At 38.8% G+C, this 18,813-nt stretch overlaps 1 protein-coding gene across 1 annotated transcript in view; it reads left to right on the top strand.

Moving 5' to 3' along the window:
• LOC124783678 (calcium-activated potassium channel slowpoke) overlaps positions 1 to 18,813 on the top strand; it is an 867,461-nt gene that overhangs the window by 723,454 nt on the left and 125,194 nt on the right. The window contains exon 19 of the mRNA XM_047254040.1: positions 7,498 to 7,722. Within this exon, the coding sequence (XP_047109996.1) occupies positions 7,498 to 7,722 (225 nt within the window). The remainder of the gene's footprint in view (positions 1 to 7,497; positions 7,723 to 18,813) is intronic.

The raw sequence follows: 18,813 nt of genomic DNA, 5'->3' as shown, positions 1-18,813 counted from the left end.
TACCATAGTTGCTGGCTTCACAGCATCCACTGAACATACACTCCTGGAAATGGAAAAAAGAACACATTGACACCGGTGTGTCAGACCCACCATACTTGCTCCGGACACTGCGAGAGGGCTGTACAAGCAATGATCACACGCACAGCACAGCGGACACACCAGGAACCGCTGTGTTGGCCGTCGAATGGCACTAGCTGCGCAGCATTTGTGCACCGCCGCCGTCAGTGTCAGCCAGTTTGCCGTGGCATACGGAGCTCCATCGCAGTCTTTAACACTGGTAGCATGCCGCGACAGCGTGGACGTGAACCGTATGTGCAGTTGACGGACTTTGAGTGAGGGCTATAGTGGGCATGCGGGAGGCCGGGTGGACGTACCGCCGAATTGCTCAACACGTGGGGCATGAGGTCTCCACAGTACATCGATGTTGTCGCCAGTGGTCGGCGGAAGGTGCACGTGCCCGTCGACCTGGGACCGGACCGCAGCGACGCACGGATGCACGCCAAGACCGTAGGATCCTACGCAGTGCCGTAGGGGACCGCACCGCCACTTCCCAGCAAATTAGGGACACTGTTGCTCCTGGGGTATCGGCGAGGACCATTCGCAACCGTCTCCATGAAGCTGGGCCACGGTCCCGCACACCGTTAGGCCGTCTTCCGCTCATGCCCAAACATCGTGCAGCCCACCTCTAGTGGTGTCGCGACAGGCGTTAATGGAGGGACGAATGGAGAAGTGTCGTCTTCAGCGATGAGAGTCGCTTCTGCCTTGGTGCCAATGATGGTCGTATGCGTGTTTGGCGCCGTGCAGGTGAGCGCCACAATCAGGACTGCATACGACCGAGGCACACAGGGCCAACACCCGGCATCATGGTGTGGGGAGCGATCTCCTACACTGGCCGTACACCACTGGTGATCTCCGGATCTGTCCCCCATTGAGCATGTTTGGGACTGGATGAAGCGTCGTCTCACGCGGTCTGCACGTCCAGCACGAACGCTGGTCCAACTGAGGCGCCAGGTGGAAATGGCATGGCAAGCCGTTCCACAGGACTACATCCAGCATCTCTACGATCGTCTCCATGGGAGAATAGCAGCCTGCATTGCTGCGAAAGGTGGATATACACTGTACTAGTGCCGACATTGTGCATGCTCTGTTGCCTGTGTCTATGTGCCTGTGGTACTGTCAGTGTGATCATGTGATGTATCTGACCCCAGAAATGTGTCAATAAAGTTTCCCCTTCCTGGGACAATGAATTCACGGTGTTCTTATTTCAATTTCCAGGAGTGTATATCTGTCTTAGTTGATCAATACCTGCAACTGATAGCACAAAGCTCCCCTCTTATATTAAAGAAACCAACCATTTCCTGCATAGTCTGAAATCTGTGCTTATCCCACTCACACTGCACACGTCTTGCTCATCACCATTGACACCACCCCCCTTTACAACAACATCTGCCATGTAGATGGTCGGTCTGCTGCTGAACATACATCCAGCAGCTGCCACCTGATTCCAGACCTATGATGTCCTTCCTGCTCACCTTAAGCAACTTTATGCTTACGAACAGCTACTTTACCTTTGAGCAGCAGACATACAAACAGGTCAGGGCATGGCCATAGGAATCAGGATGGCTCCTTCCTATGCCAACCTTTTCATGGGTTGGGGGGGGGGGGGGGGGTTCCTGAGATCCTTGAGGCATCATCCCTGGATTGGTTTTGATACATTGATGATATCTTTGGCATATGGAGTCATGGTGATGCTGAACTGTTAAAATTCTCTAAATACATTCTCACAATTAAATTTCAAATGGTCTTTTTCCAAATCCCATCTCAATTTCCTTGATGTTGTCCTCATCCTCACTGTGGGTCAGCTACACACTTCTGTCCATATTAAACCTACTAACAAATAACAGCACCTGGAATCTGACAGTTGCCATCCTTTCCATGTCAAATGTTCCCTACAATATTGCCTTGGCATTTGAGGCAAATGTATTTGTTCAGATTCAGGCTCCTTACAGCAATACACCACCATTCTCACCTCAGCCTTCACTGGATGTAATTATACCAGCCTAGTTCAAAACTAGTTTTCCTAAGTCAACACATCCAGTCCTGGTACTGCTGATCCTTCCAAAAAACCAGTTAGGAGTACCCTTGTTGTCATCCAGTACTACCCTAGTCTTGAACATATTAATAAGCTACTTTGACAAGGCTATGGTTTCCTAAAATCATCCACTGAAAAAATGAGGTCCATTCTGTGTGACATTTTGCCCACCACATGTCGAATAGTTCCCAGAACCTGCCCCCCACCCCCCACTCCCTTTTCCCTGCTTCCTCCCCCAATATCTGCAATATCCCATTCAGATGCTATGCTCCTTCTGCACTCCATTCCTTACCCTGTGGCTTCTACCCCTGTGACCATCCCTGCTGTAAGACTTGCCCTATGCATGCTGCTACCACAACCTACACTAACTTTGTAACTGGTAAAACATATACTATGAAAGGGAAAGCCATCTGTGAAATGATGCATGTTGTGTACCAGCTGTTATGTAAACACTGTTCAGCCTTTTGCTTTGGTATGACAACCACCAGGTTATCAGTTAGGATGGATGGCTATAGATAGAGGGTGTGTACTTGCATCACACAACACCCTGTAACAGAAAATGCTCCACAATATGGTAGACATATTCTTGGTGCCTGTTTCATCATCACATGTGTTATCTGGATTCTTCCCCTGGACACCAGTTTCTCAGAACTCTGCTCATAGGAACTGGCACTGCAACATGTCTTTGGTTGTCACCACCCACCTGCTCTTAATTTACATTAATTTCTTTACATCTCTACCACATTTTAAGGCAATTAGCTGTTACTAAGTCTTCCACCTCATTTTGTCAGCAATCTCTGTTTTGCTTATTACCCTGTCTTCCACCTCTAAGCTCTCAGGTTTTCAAATCTTGAGCAGTGTGGTCTCAAACGGTCTTTACTTATTGTCCCCTTCAGAAAGACTGCCCTGACCTGGACTCCTGGGCAACTTTCCCAGAAATCCCCCTATTTTCCAAAACCTTGCCAGTCATTTCCCTACATCCCTTTCATTGCCCTTCAACCCTTCTACCAGAAGAGGCAGCCACTGGCTCTGAAAACTTGCGCAATTCCTCAACATTTACAATTGGTTTCTCCTGCTGCCACTTGGTGAGTAGATTTTTTATCTACCTGAATCAAAAAGTTTCCATTTGAGGGCATTGTTGAAGGACTTATGTAACAAACTGTGACTACAATGTGGCTATGTAAGCATCAATGTGTAGAGAGGCGATTAGTGTAGCATTCACATCTTTCTGACATGCTTGTGGTAAATGCGGGAATGTGAACTACGTTGATGCTATTACCAAATGCATCCAAACAGGACTAATGTGCTGTTACACTTTTCTTGGCTGGTGTGTCTGTTACGGGGCAACTGGGGAAATTACAGTGTGTAATTAAGGTGAAACAGCCAGGAAAACATTATAATGGGTGCTGATACCTAAAGATAAAGCATGTTCCCATATTGTAAATGTCATAACACAAGACTTACGCCAGCTCAAGTAGGAGATGCTCAAGAACCCACCCTGTACTCCTGATTTCTCCTCAAGTGATTATGACACCTTCAGTCCCTTAGAAAAGGCCTTGGAGGGCTGACACTCCAGCCGATGTGGATGTGCAGCAGGCAGTTACGAACTTTTCACACAGCAGGACACGGTGTTTCACCAAATGGGTATCTTCAACATGGTGCATCATTGGTGTGATTTCCTCAATGCTCGCAGGATTGTACCTTGTTAGCATACTGATTGTGGACTGTATGGCCTTTGAACGGAAACTTTTTGATTGCCCTTTATCTTTATATAAGTGTTTGTATTTTTGTGTGTGTGTGTGTGTGTGTGTGTGTGTGTGTGTGTGTGTGTGTGTGTGTTTTACAAATAGTTAAGACAGTGAAAGAGGACACTTTAAGTTATAAATAAATAGGATTATGCAGGTGAACCGTGACAGTACCAGCAACAGAACAGATCACCACAAGATTAAAGACTAAAATTGAGAAAAAATAGCCCATTCATCAAGTGTTCTATATTCTTTTTGAAAAATAAAGTGAAACCATGAACTGGAAATATTTCTAATAAGTAGCTTAAGCTAAGCCTATTATTGAAATGCCTTTTTAGCATGGAACTAATATGGATGGAAACTCGAGTATTAATTTGCTTGTCCAATAACGGTAGCGATAAATATCATACAACTACATACTCATACACATCGTTCAAATAGCTATTGTGCTGTGGAATTTATATTCATCTTTTATGTACAAGTAATATTTATTTATTTATTCTCTGTGGATAAATACAAGGATTTGTTTTGAACAGTTTACATATTGATCATTTCCCTTTATAACATTGTGGGAAACAATTATATAAAATAGGTCTAACAGATAAAAAATTATGTTACTATTTTTTTTTTACATGTAAATACTTTTTATACAAATGAAAGTATTCTACACCTCTGAGAGCAATTCCTTAATGCTATAAAAACATTTATTGCTGAGGAACTCCTTCAAGTTAATTTCAAGGCAGACTATGTGATATTACCTAACATTCCCTGTGCATATGTAGTTCAATAAATATAATCCTTATTACAATAATGAAAATTCCAAAATGAGAATTATAAACAAAAACTGCAAAAGACAAATACTCATCTATAGCTTTAGCATGGCATACCGAAACACATAACAGCAGCAGTGCATTGCTAGGTTTTGAGCTACATTACTGTTTTTCTAGCTTCATAATCACAAATTCTTACATGACTAGATTATCATGAGGGCTTCTGGTGAGAACATTTGGATGTATGTGTAACATTATGTGTAAGAGTGTGTTCCTAAAATAAAATAAAAAATAACAGTATCTCAAAAAGCTGGTGCGAGTGAACAGAATGACAGCATGCATTGTACTTCATCCATGAAATAATCAAAGTGTTTTGAGTTCTGTATACTTGAACATGATTACCAGGATACAGAGCCAAGGTCTGTATCCAAAGTAAATAAAGACAATTTTCTGTTGTAATGTGACAGAAAGTTAATATTTGGATGTCTTTTGATGTATGGTACTTTGCTTTCACAATTTCAGTTGCAGCTTTTTAGTGTGATAGGATACAATCTCTATATTGTAGATGTTTCTCAATTCTTTGAAAAAAAAAAGCAAGATTGTGGCACTTCCCATGTTATCCAAAGGGGGCTAGAGTTACTACCTGTATATGAAAGAGTGAGTGAATAGCTCTAATGAAAAATCATCCAGCTAGTACACTCTCTAACCACTGTAATCATACATACTGCTATGATGTGTGTTACTCCTCTGTAATGACTTTTCAGTTCACTTGCTTGGCGAGTAGATGTTATGCTGCACTTCTCTTTGAAAATAAAATTATGTTCAGTCCCACTTGAGTGTAGTGGGGCTCCAATTCACTATAGCTTACTTACTGGTACATTTCCAGCAAAACTCTGTTGTACTGATTTGTGCTTAAAGGGCTGTAATTCAAGTTTTTCAAGACAAGAAACCATCTGCAATCTGATTAATAAAATGAAAGTAAATTTTAGTTACATTATATTTTATCATTCCAGTTAATTAGCATGCATTCTTTATTCAAATGTTCTTGTAAGTTTTTAAATGCTCAGTGCCCTTTCCTTCTTAAAACATTACAACAAAACCTTTTTCATGGTTATAATCTCACATGAGACAGCGTATTTCATTTATCCATCCAGGAAAACAGCAGAACATTCTTAAGAATAAGAAATTAATACATTGCCGTACCAAAGAAGAATTGTTGTTTTTCACAGTTTCATCTATGCTGCTTTTTTTATAAAAAAGAGCTCCCTGGTGCTGTTTAGGTTTTCACACTTGTGGACACAAGTTACTCTCATCAACAAATCATGTTCTCTTTATTGAGTCCTCCTTAATCCCAACAGATGGAAAAACTAACATCTGTCCCAGATTGTCTTTCTCACTGTCTCCATCATCTGCAGCATGAAAAACAAAATAAAATCCATTTTTATTACTACCACCTCTTTACCTACCAAATTTAAAACATTTTACTTAAATTATATTTAATTTATGTGCTGCAAGAAATTATCTTCATTCCATGGGATACAAAAAACACACAGCTTGTGAACAAAATTTGTGGGAAAGTTTGTACACAAGGAAGTGTTACCATACTCTAGTAAATTCACTATAAAGTTATGTCTTTCTGTATGTTATGTATCAGTAAGTTACACATGAGTGGTTGCCATTACTCATTTTTGTTTAACTATTTATTAAATCTTACACTTGCGTTTTGGAAAGAATATTGGGATTTTACAAAACGGAGGTACTGAATATACTGTTTCTTACTAAAATGAAATAACCAAACATGTTTTTGTCCAAATGCTCAACAGTTAACAAACCTAGCTTCATAGCAAATACCTCTTGCATGAATGCAGCATTTTCCACTTAGACAGTAGACAAAGTAAGATTAGAGAGATTAGGGCTCATATGGAGGCATATAGATAGTCATTTTTTCCTGCCCTATTTGCGAGTGGAACAGGAAAGAAAGTGACTAGTACTGGTATATAGTACCCTCTTCCAAGCACAACACGGTGGCTTGTGGACGTGTCTGAAGATGTAGATTTATTTAAACCACTTCTACAGTCCGCAACTAATTTCGTCTTTCTAAGCCATTATCTAGTGATTACTAGAAAAGGTACCACATCTACAATAATGCCAGTGTATTAACATTATGTGCTCCAATTACTTTTGCTTTTAAATTTAGCAAGAGGTATTTTCTAATGAAAAACAGATATCTGTGGGTTTGTAGAGGAATATCTTCGTTAATAGAACTCAGCACAAATTCATATAAGAATTGTCAATTTCTGCATGAATTAATTCTTCCACCTCCCTTCCTCACCTACTCACACACACAACACACACACACTTTTGTGTACATTCTCTCTCTCTCTCTCTCACACACACACACACACACACACACACACACACATACACACACACACACACACACACACACACACACACTCTTTTATGATTAATGATTATCTATTTTGGCTAATCAGAAGATAACCTACTTTTATGTGTATGGTAGTCTAAAAAGTAAGAAAGGAATGCTAGACATTTCGAACTGTGCATCAGTTCCATTCAGGAACCATTTATTGTGGTTTACTGCTCTCATAAGCATTGCTCCTCACAGGCTGTTGTAGGTTTGATATCTTTAATAGGAAATCTGTGGTGTTTAAAGCACAATTTACGGATTGATGTTTTGCAATGTCTTACATAATCATGTCTTCTTCTATTTGAGGAACTGATGAGAGAGGGAGAGAGAGAGAGAGAGAGAGAGAGAGAGAGAGAGAGAGAGAGAGAGAGAGAGAGTGAAAATGCAGTCTTGTCATCTAACAGTTTAATTATTGATGGGTGGTAATTCTAATATCATCATATGTTTTCACACTTACAGGATCGGAACCAAGCTGCAATGACTGTTCTCAATGGACATGTTGTTGTCTGCCTCTTTGCTGATCCAGACTCACCACTTATTGGTCTCCGAAACCTTGTGATGCCATTAAGAGCTTCCAATTTTCATTATCATGAGTTGAAGCATGTGGTTATAGTAGGATCTGTAGATTACATTAGAAGGGAGTGGAAGATGTTACAGAACCTGCCTAAGATATCAGTTCTGAATGTGAGTACCACTTTGTTACCTGAAAAATAATTTTAATATAGTTAAATGTTTCTGTACTTCATTCATCACTTCTTAATATATGTTGCAGCACATAGCACAAATGAGCACTGATTTTTTTAAATTTCTTTATTCGACACAACATACGATGGCACAACATACAATAAAATGAAACCACCCAGAGGCTGTACAAAGTTAGTGGTGTGACAATACCCAAATCTTGAGGACTGCACAATAATTAACTCTTGACAGCATGGTGCAGCTTGAGTCTGGGAGGCTCATGTTGGCCTAGATATAGACAAGCATAGGTATCACTGGTACTGCCGGCACTAGTTTTTAGTTGGAGCACGCAGCCGGTGTTGTAAACTTATGCTGGAGGCAGATGGTCTAGCCTCTGGTGTTGATCCCCATATCAGTGGCTAGCAAACTTGAGCTCAGTGCATTGAGTAATGTCTATTGTGAGTCAGTGCACTAAGTTGCTTGTGCAGCATATGGATCTGGAGCGAGCAGATGGTGAAAGTTTGAGATAACTGTAGGTTTACCACAAGAAACCTCATTAATGCAATTTTTCCACAATTTCGCATTTTGCTACCAGTGATAGTTTAGTTAATGATTTGACAATTTAAGATTTATTATGCAGAATTTATCTGATTATTATTGGCTATAACCCTTTTGTGGCTACAAGGGCCAAGTGTACTGGCTGCCCGGCCAGCTGACAAGAGGAGAGGAAATGCAGTGTGCGCCTGTCCAGCAGGTGACCGACTGAGCCCTGTGGTCGCTGTAGGCTACGGCCACTGCAGGCTTCCTGCATGCTCCAGTATGCACAGAACCACCGCTCAGTTATGTTCTTCCTACGAACAGTATACCCTGTATGGTCACATTGGTTATAGTTTCTGATAACCTCGAAAAAGAGCTTGGAAACAAACCAACACTTTCACTTATTTGTTTATTATGGGTTGAAAAACAGTTGATTTAGAAAAATGATTGGCAGTTTTTAATAGTAATTCCTGTAACTTAATACTTACACTGTCAATGTTTGTGTGTACAACACATTAATATTTCATTAACATCGAATGAATGTGTTTCAGTATGTATAGTTTTAAAGTGAGTAGTATGTAGCAAAAACACCCAAATCTCAGACAATTCCTCCTACTATCTGCAACAAAAAATAATTACAGAAATTTAAAACCAAATTGTGTCATGTACCCAGACTCAGAGTTAAACAAAGAATATATCTGGGTAACTCATTTCGTGGTAGGCCCTTGGCTTCATTTGTAATTAAAACCAAAAGTCAATTCTCCAAGTAAGAAATCGGATAGTTTACTTTAGTTGTTTCCCATCCTCATTTTTGACGCAGCCTTTGGACTACCACTGGCTGAGCTAGAAACCTTTTTTTTTTTTTCTTTTATTTACTTTTTTATTTTATTTTTTTATTTTTTGCTTTCCCTTACTTGAAATGTACACAGTTACTAAAACATCCTAATATTTCTTTAGTGTGTGATATTTTTCGAAACATGGCACCATGCAGAGAACCACATTACACTTTTTGCATCTAATGCATGTCATTTTTCATTATGAATAAGCAGTACATACAACACAGCATCTCTGGGAAATCTCCTTTTTCTCTGTTGCTACTAGGAACCCTGGATAAAGTCCTTTATTCTTCAGTTGGAAGGGGCTTTCTTCTTTGGTTGTCCATGGGATCCCACTTTTACACATTTGACCTTGAAAATTATGAAGCAACTGAGTGATTATTTCCACGTGGTATTTTGCTAGTGGTATCTCCTGTTGCTTTTGTATTTCAAAAATAGATTTTGCATTAAGCACACACAAGTCAGTCAAATGAAAGAATACTTTCTTGTACCACTTGATTGTCTTTCAGATGCACTGTACAGAAGTTAACATGTCTGTCTTATCAACTGCACCCATTGACTTAGTACAGCTTCAACTTGTTTTGGCTCAGTCTATGTTCTTTTTTCTCTGTCTTCATTTACAGTGGAGAGCATCCAGACTTCTTTCTTGTCCATCCATTTTAGTGTCAGTAATGCTCCACAGGGCTTGAACTGTATTTTCCCATTTTTCATCTTGTCTGGCAATGGTGGTAGATGTTTCCTGTTTTTGCGTACTGTTCTGATGGCATTTGTACATTTATCATGGAACCCCAGGAATAAGTCGGGGCTCAAATACCAATTATCTAAATAAATAGTATGACCTTTGCTAAGGTATAGTAATAACAAACTCACAACAACATCACCTGATTTTTCCCCAGTCAGCATTTCCAGATTCTATTTCCATGGCAGCACCAATGTAGACAATATAATCCAAAATATAATTGGTTTGTTCATCGCAAAGGATGAGAATTTTAATGCCAAAATGGCTACATTTATTTGGTATGCACTGCTTAAATCGGAGACTTCCTTTGAAAAGTAGCAGACTTTTGTTGATCACTAGGTTTTTAATGGGTTATTTTTTGTAAGATCTACAATGAGACATATTTTTACAAGAATATCTTGAGATGTGGTGGAATTGTCACTGAAGTGCAATAAATGCAGGATCAGCTTGTACCAGTTCCTGGCTATCATGTTAGAAAGTATTAGTGTTTGAAGCAAAGAATCTGTCAAACAATATTTATTTGCTTTTAATGTTTTTACTTCTGGGAAGAAGCAGAGAACATACTAGGAAACAACACAATTCTGCTGGCCCTTTATGATTCCAGTGTGCTAAGCTCCTGGGTACTGTTGTCATTTTTTCAATAACAAATTTATAATAATTTTTGGTCTGTGTACAGATGGCAGAAACAAATTCCATGGGCATGAAGTACAAAAAAAATCTAAATGACTTGCTGACTCTTCGAAGTCTGCTTTTAACCCACAAAATGTGTTCACAAAATGGTGTCGTTTCATCACTGGATGATTCTCCGTCCAATCATACTTTCTTTTTCTGATGAAGTTTCAATTACTTCATCTTCTTTTCCATCTTCAGAGGCAGAATCTTCTGTTCATGATGTCAAGGATTCAGCAATACATCCAGACACATACATCTCTTCGTCAGGAAAAAAGCTCTGAAATATCACTATAAATCTTCGTCACCACTGTTCATAAGAATATCCATTATCTCCTTGTCTTATAAATTGGGTCACAACATGGCAAAGGCTACACATGCGAATGCTGTCATATCACCAGAAGCGAAAAGAGGACTGGCCAAATGTTAGACACATAAGCAGAAAGGGCCCAGGGGAGGAGAAACGTAAAACACTTTCCTACATTACTAAGAAGACCAGATAATGACGCTGTTGTCAGAAATGTGGACAACAGCAAGTAGCCATTCTGATGTGCACGTCTACCTGCCCTCAGGCTCTGGCATATATACATGCTATTAGCCATCTGTACTTTCCACCTGCCAAGTGTACATGAATGCCTGTAGCCATCTGGACTTCCCACCTGCTGTGTGTACATTTACGCTCGTAGCCATCTGGCCTTTCTACCTGCCGGGCATATATGTACGCCTGTAGCTATGAAAAGGATAATTCATTTCACATTATGAAATTATTCTCAGCAGTGAAATTTGTTTTATACCTTAGAATCATATGTTACAATTTGCTCCTAACATAACTTCCAAATGGTGTATTACTTTATAGAGTCCTCATGAGTTTGTCACAAGATGCAACATTCAACTACACATGTCGTTTCACATTTCTTACACATTGCAGCCGACAGTAAGGTAGGTCATGGAAAAATTATTTTAGTTGAATGCAGCATTTGATGGCAAACTTGATAATAGAACAAAGAGTTCCTATTGTGAGATAATCTTTGAAGTCAGATATTACTCTGTGTACTTAGCTGCCTTACCCTATTTCCTGTTATTTTTGCATCAGGTAAGCAGAAATAAACTGAAAAATTTTATTAATAGGAAAGTATTTCAATGTTTATGTTAATTTTTAGGAGGTCTCTGAGTGTGTCTGCATTATGTTAAGTAATATTAGTGACAACTAAGCTCTCTAACATCAGTAACTAAAGTTTTCCTCAGAAAAACATGAACAAATGTTTCTGCTTGTAAAGCTGTACCTATATCCATAAAGCTTGTCACAGTTTCCTCCCCAACAACTGTTCTTCTGTCCTTATCTATAAAAATCCTTGGCAGTTCCTATTTTCTCTAGCAACAGCCAAACTCCTCCTTTCAAACACCCGGGATGGATTCCCATTGTTACGCTTTTCTGTCCAATCTTTCAGTTCACCAATGTAGTCTTTTGATCATAAAATGCAGACTGTCAAGGCTAGAATTTGTGTTTCTGCTGATTTTTATTTTATGGACAATATGCCATAGTAGAAGGCATACTTCTCTGCTTAAAATTTTGTCTTTCAATGTCTTGGGCCATGGCCTAATCCCATAAAACAAATATCTAAAAGGATTTATTCTTCTGTTGAGGAGAGAAATGAGGTTATTCATCCCAGACACAACTTCTCTGTGTGATCTGTAATAGCTTGCTATTGTCTGTCGAATCACTGAAACATAATGTCCAAAGCCAGCAATATACCCAAGAGTCCTATAACCTGCAACTGATTCCACTGCAAAATCTTTTCCATCTTCCCACTTCCTCCAACTTCATCAAAAGTAAAACCCACAATATAAGGCAGCCATTACTCACATCACACATAACATTTAGTAACTTCACTGCATGGCCATCTGCAGAAATTGAATTTAACTGTCATACGAATGAGTTTGTTTATTTTACTAATAACCTTCTCCATTATAACCAAACTTAACAAAGAACTATATTTCACTGTCTTTAACTGGACTATCTGACCAATAATTTAGTAAAACCTTGGACTATTTTGCACAAGTAAATACTGTTTTGAAAAACCTTCTTATCATCCATATAATACGAATCAAGTCAATGTCTCCCAAATGGCCCACATAACCATCTACTGCAACAGTGTGCCAAGGACTCTGCAGAGTGACTGCTGCTGCTTGGAGCACTAAACATGGGGCAGACAAACCCACTGTTGAGGCCACCAATGCTATTGTCCTTTAAGCTTGTATGCACATACCAATATTTGAACGAACCATGAGAACAGCAGACTTACAGCTGTCAATATGTATATAGATGCCATCACATTGATTTATAATCTGAAATTACATCTATCGTATCCAATGAGTTATGAATAACACTAAAAATATTTTTAAAATCATATCACCTTGAGATCATCTCAAGATATTTGTTTGTGTAGATCATGTTACTCTTTAAGAAAAACACAAGTTTTATGGAATTGATGATCTTATGCACAGCTGTTTTGAATCATACTTAAAAAACAGAATGCAGAAGGTTGTGCTGAGTAATTCAGCAATGTCAGAGGGGTAGAAAATTTTAGTGACTGGGGAGAGATCACAAAGGGAGTCCTGCAGGATTCAGTTTCTGGTCACTCCTATTCCTTATGTATTTGAATGACCTTTCACTTAACATTCAACAACCAGAACTGGTACTTTCTGCAGCAGATTCTAATGATATAATCAATCCCATTACAGAGAAAGCAACAGAAGAGATGGTAAATGATATTTTACAAAGAACTATAAAATGGTTCGCAGAAAGTGGACTCCCCTAAATTTTAGAAAACACCCTATATTCAGTACTGTACAACAGATAGAATCATACACACAGTTGATGTACCACATGAACAAGAGTCAGTAAATAGGGCAGAATGCTACAAATTTTTTAGGGTAGATATTGATGAAAACTTGAACTGGGAGAACCATATTACTGAGCTTCTCAAACAAGTTCAACTACTTTTGCTCTTCAAATAATTGCCAATATGGAAGCAAACAATATCCTATGGAATAATTTTCTCGGGTAACTCACCACTTAAAAAGAAAGTATTGATTGCAGAAAAGTGAGCAGGAAGAGTAATATGTGGTGTTCACCTGTAGATGTCACATATGTACCTATTAACCTTCGAGTGGTCTCATTGATTGATTGAGTCAACCAGAGTTCACTTTTTCACTCCAAATTTTAAAAAAAGCATTGGTGCAGTGCTGGCAGTTCCACTTATCTTAAAGTTGGATCTCTGTCGGTCACTTGTATTGTTGCTGTATTTGTAGTTCTCACACATTGACAACAATTGCGGCTTATTTTAGTCCGTGATAAGTTTGGTGTACAGAGTCAACCACATTACTTGTGATGTAAGTCTTTTTATGGTAATTGTGAATACTGTCTTTATTTTGGATTAAAATCTTTCACTAGCTACTATGTTCTGCTTTTATTTATACTTTTAAGGCCTTTTTCAAAAAAGGGTTATCAGAGGAGGAGATTGAAAGGCTTCTAAAATGAAGATTCAGATGACATCAAGTGTTCTGAATTTGACTGGTGTGACAGATAAGAACAACAAATAGTAGTTGGTGATCACAGCAGTGAATCAGAAACTGTAGTAGTTCCTTTAGAGGGAGGAGGGCGTACACATACTGAAGAGGAAACTCAATGTCATGAAGATGAAGGAGATGGTGACAATAATTTTGATTTTATGTGTGGGTATTTTGTTGGTAAAGATGGCAAAACTAAGTGGTCTAAGGAAAGTGTAAGAGCCAAGACAGCAAAAATGCCCACAAAAAATGTAATAAAAATTCTACCTGGTCCAAAGAGGTCTACTAAGGGTATTAAACAAGAAATGACAGCATTCAATAAGGTTGTTAGTGCAGATATGATTGATTCATTTGTGGAATACACCAATTTGCATATCAGAAATGTAGTATCACAGAACATCTATTCTAGAGAGAGAGACATGAAGGAAACTTCTAAGGAAGAGATATGTGCTCTCATTGGAATCCTTATATTGATTGGCTTGAAGGGTGGAAATAAAACAAATCTTGAAGAACTTTGGAGTAAAGATGGCACTGGTATGAAGATCCTTAGAGCTCGCATGTCATACAGACAGTTCTTATTTCTCCTCAGAAGCTTGAAATTAGATGACAAATCGACAAAAACACAAAGACACGAGAGAAACAAATTAGCAGCAATCAAGTCATATTTAGATAAATTTGTCGCCAGTTGTAAGGAAAGCTACAGTTTGGGAGTGTTTGTAACCATAGATGAGATGCTGACACATTTTAGAGGGAGATGTTCATTTGTTCAGTACATACCGAACAAACCAGCAAAGTACGGCTTGAAATTCTTTGTTATTTGCGATGCCAAAACATTCTATACAGCATCTGTTGAGCTGTACTGTGGATCACAACCTGCTGGCCCTTACAAGGTGCCAAATAAACCATACAATATTGTGTAACACCTGGGAGAACCTCTGCTGGGATCAAATCGGAATATTACTTTTGATAATTGGTATACCAGTTACGCACTGGCAGTCTCACTTTTGCAGAGAAACATCACATGCATTGGAACTCTGAAGAAAAATAAAATGGAAATCCCTCTGGAATTCCTACCCCTGAAATCCAGGAACATTGAGTCTTCACTGTTTGGACACGAGAAAGATATCACACTGGTGTCATAAGTGCCCAAAAGAAACAAATGTGTCATTCTGCTTAGCACCATGCACAGTGAAGACACAGTTGATGAGAATACCAATATACCACACATTATCGTGGACTACAACATGACAAAAGTAGGGGTTGACACAGTCGACCAAATGTGCAGTAGATATTCTGTTCCACGAGTAGCAAGGGGGTGGATGATGGCTGTATGGTTCGCTTTACTAAACATCGCTGGTATCAATGCCCAAATACTGTTTCACTGCAAAAAACAATGTTGTCACCACAATTCATTGCAGTCAGTGTAAGATGTTTGTATGCAACAAGCATTCCACAGTTGTGTGTGAAAAGTGTGCATGTAGCACTGTGGATGAGGTAGAGGAACAGGATGAGTAAACTCTGTTTTTATGTAGAAACAATATAGTCATGTTCAATAAAGAGAGTATAATCCAATAAATGCTGTATGAGTAACATGTACTGAGAAATAAATGCAGGTAAAATGTGATTTAATGTTATCCTGTGTGTTAGGAATATATTGTTAAATGAAAAACTAGGATTCTTTAATTAGATTTTGTAACTGTATCTTCAGAAATAATAAAGGTCAAATATTAAAATTTGTATTTCTATTAATTAAAAAGCCAAAATAAACTCCCACTGGTGTTACAAAAATTGGTGCGACCACTTGAGGGTTAAACAAGCTAGGTATTTTAACTGTATTGCCATAATAAATTTATTTGTAATGAAACTCATCATAAATAATCCATCACGATTTGAGAAGAACAGTGATGTCCATACCTACAACACTAGAGGGAGAAATGACCTTTATTATCTATTATTAAAGCTTCCAGTGGCTCAGAAAGGAGCTCATATGCAGGAACAAAAACCTTTGATCATTTACCCAATTATGTAAAATGTCTGACAGGTAGTAAAGCAAGTTTTGAATCTAACTTAAAATAATTTCTCCTGGACGACTTCTTCTACTCCATTGATAAATTTCTGCTTAAAAGCTGATAGTCTGAGGAGGGGGGGGGGGGGGGGGGGGGGGAGCCTTGTTGCATGAGTAGGACTAAATAAACAATGTGTCCATTAATGTTAACAATAAGCATGTATAATACCCTGTAAACTGACTCATTCAACATTATTTCAATAAAAAACTCATTCAACATTATTTCACTAAAAGACTCATTCATATGATTTATGAAACATGTAACTAATCCAGTAAGGTGAACAACATCAGATGTTGAGTGATCACTGTGAAGGAAATGGAGATGCTGCATTTCTGTGTGAGACAGTGTTATTGGCTGCAGGCACAGTTTAAAAGGGCCTCATTGTGAGTCTCCTTGGTCGAATTGTACAATATCTGGATTTGCAGGGCATTCAGATGTGACAGTGACCTGCATGAGAGTATGAGGGCTGGCATACTCACTGTAAAGTTCTGTTTATCATATCTGACCACTGCATGGGAAGTTAACTGTATTGTGCACCAAGCATATCACAACATCTTCACATTTGCCTCTGCCATTGAACAACAAATACTGAACTCCCTGTGACACTCTGTGTTACCCTGCAGATAGGTAGGAGACTAGCAACAGACCAACTAGGGAACTGCTGTCCCATGTGTAGGCTGCCATTAAAACCACAAAACAAATGGCTGCATTTGAAGTGTCACTATGATAGGAAGCAGGAACTGCTGATGGATCGCATCACATTGCATTCAGCGATGAATTGCAATTCTGCATTATCCTGGATGACCACCATCAGCAAGTACAGTACAACCTGGGAAGAGCTCCAATTTTTCCAGTGTTTTGTGTAGGCTCAGTGCTGTTACTCCTGGGATCATGGTATGGGAAACCATTGAATATGATTTCAAGTCATGTCTGGTAGTCATTAAGGTACGTTGTAAACATCCTGCATCTTCATGTGTTACCTCTTGTATAACAACATTATGGTGCCATTTTTCAACAAGACAGCACTTGACCACATATGGCACGTATTTCTGTGAATGGTCTGCACGATGCTGAAGTACACTCATGGCCAGCGAGATCCCCAGATCTGTCCCTGATAGAAGATGTGTAAAAATTACACTGATGCCAATTTGAATCCAGTATCAGTATCCAAGATATCAAGGACTGGTTAAGAATAGTTGTGGGCCAATTTGCTGCAGAAGGGGATTCAATGGCTTTATGACACTCTTATGAACTGAATCAGTGCATACATCCAGGCCAGAGGGCATAGAAAAATATACTGATAAGTGGGCTCTTACTTCCAAGTTCTTTATAAATCTGACTTGATTTTGTAATTACTCAAATAACATCATGTATCCTCTCAACCTATGAAGTATCAATCCATTCCTCCTGTGTGCTTAACTTCTTTTGTATGAGTGTGTACTTTTGTTAATATACCAGCTAAACCTGAAAATTAAAAATCAAGAATTTAAAAATCTAAAAACATTTGAGAAAATTCTCTTGATTATTAACAAAAATAATCAACAAAAGTACCACTGATTAAGATTTGGTTTGCACTGACACGACACAATATGTGATACATTACATTATGCAACTCACGACATGACATAGAAGCGACATGCATTGATAGAGCACAGAGAAAAGTGGTTGAAGCAACTTAACTGGTTCATACTGGGACAATAGTGATTTGGCACCAAAATGTTTCTCTATCATATTGTCCAGTGCAGCAGGATGATCTTGTTGCTTTGTGCAACTATATCATATGACACAAATAGTGACTCATCAGAAGTACCTTGAAAAAAATTGTTTTATTATCATTAAGCATATCTACATCCTTGCCTCCACTTAGTTGCTCAGTAAACATTTTACTTTTTATGTAAAAGATTAAAAACAATTATTTTTTACATTTTTTCTACTTCCCATAGTTATTGTGATATTTCATATAAGTAAACCACCAGGCATATTTTCGAAAGTTTGCTGTGACCAATTCACCTGTTCAAATGGTTCAAATGGCTCTGTGCACTACGGGACTTAACATCTGAGGTCATCAGTCCCCAGTTCACCCGTGGTGTGTTTTAGGACATAGATTGCTGCATACTAAATACAGCAGACATATTGAAATTGTTTTTAATGGTTGAAGGAGAGTGATACCTCTTCCCATTCTTGAGAAAATACCTGAGATGTATTGGAGGTTGTCGTAGTGAGGTTGAGAGCTGCACGGTACACGTACATCAGAGGCTCTGCCTGCTTTTTTTAGGTTGTTGATACAAGCTGAAGTTGCAGATGAAAAACTTATTGAAATGACAATGGGAGTCATCAGCTGATAATGCTGACTGGATGTTTTTTCAGCTTATACCCCTTGATTTCACAAAACTTTGTGAGAAGTGTAAAAAAACATCCTATTAGTTCTGAGTGAGCGACTGGATGAAGCTGAGCAGCATGCATCAGGACTTTTCTTATTGTCAGGAGCTTCTTCCATTCCTTCAGAAAAATTGTCCACCCTACACAGAGTTTACCAGCCACTGCTACACCCACCATCACTTCAGATTTAGTGTTTCATCTGAATATTCCTCAATCTAAATCATATACAACTTTGGGAAGTTGAGAAGTTGTAGAAATACTATCCTAGCCTTATTACTTTGTAACCATTATTTATATA

This window comes from Schistocerca piceifrons, chromosome 1 (assembly GCF_021461385.2).
Source record: "Schistocerca piceifrons isolate TAMUIC-IGC-003096 chromosome 1, iqSchPice1.1, whole genome shotgun sequence".
Classification (NCBI taxonomy): Eukaryota; Metazoa; Arthropoda; class Insecta; order Orthoptera; family Acrididae; genus Schistocerca; species Schistocerca piceifrons.
The sequence above is the reverse complement of the archived record's forward strand: the minus strand, read 5'-3'. Positions and strand labels throughout refer to the sequence as shown.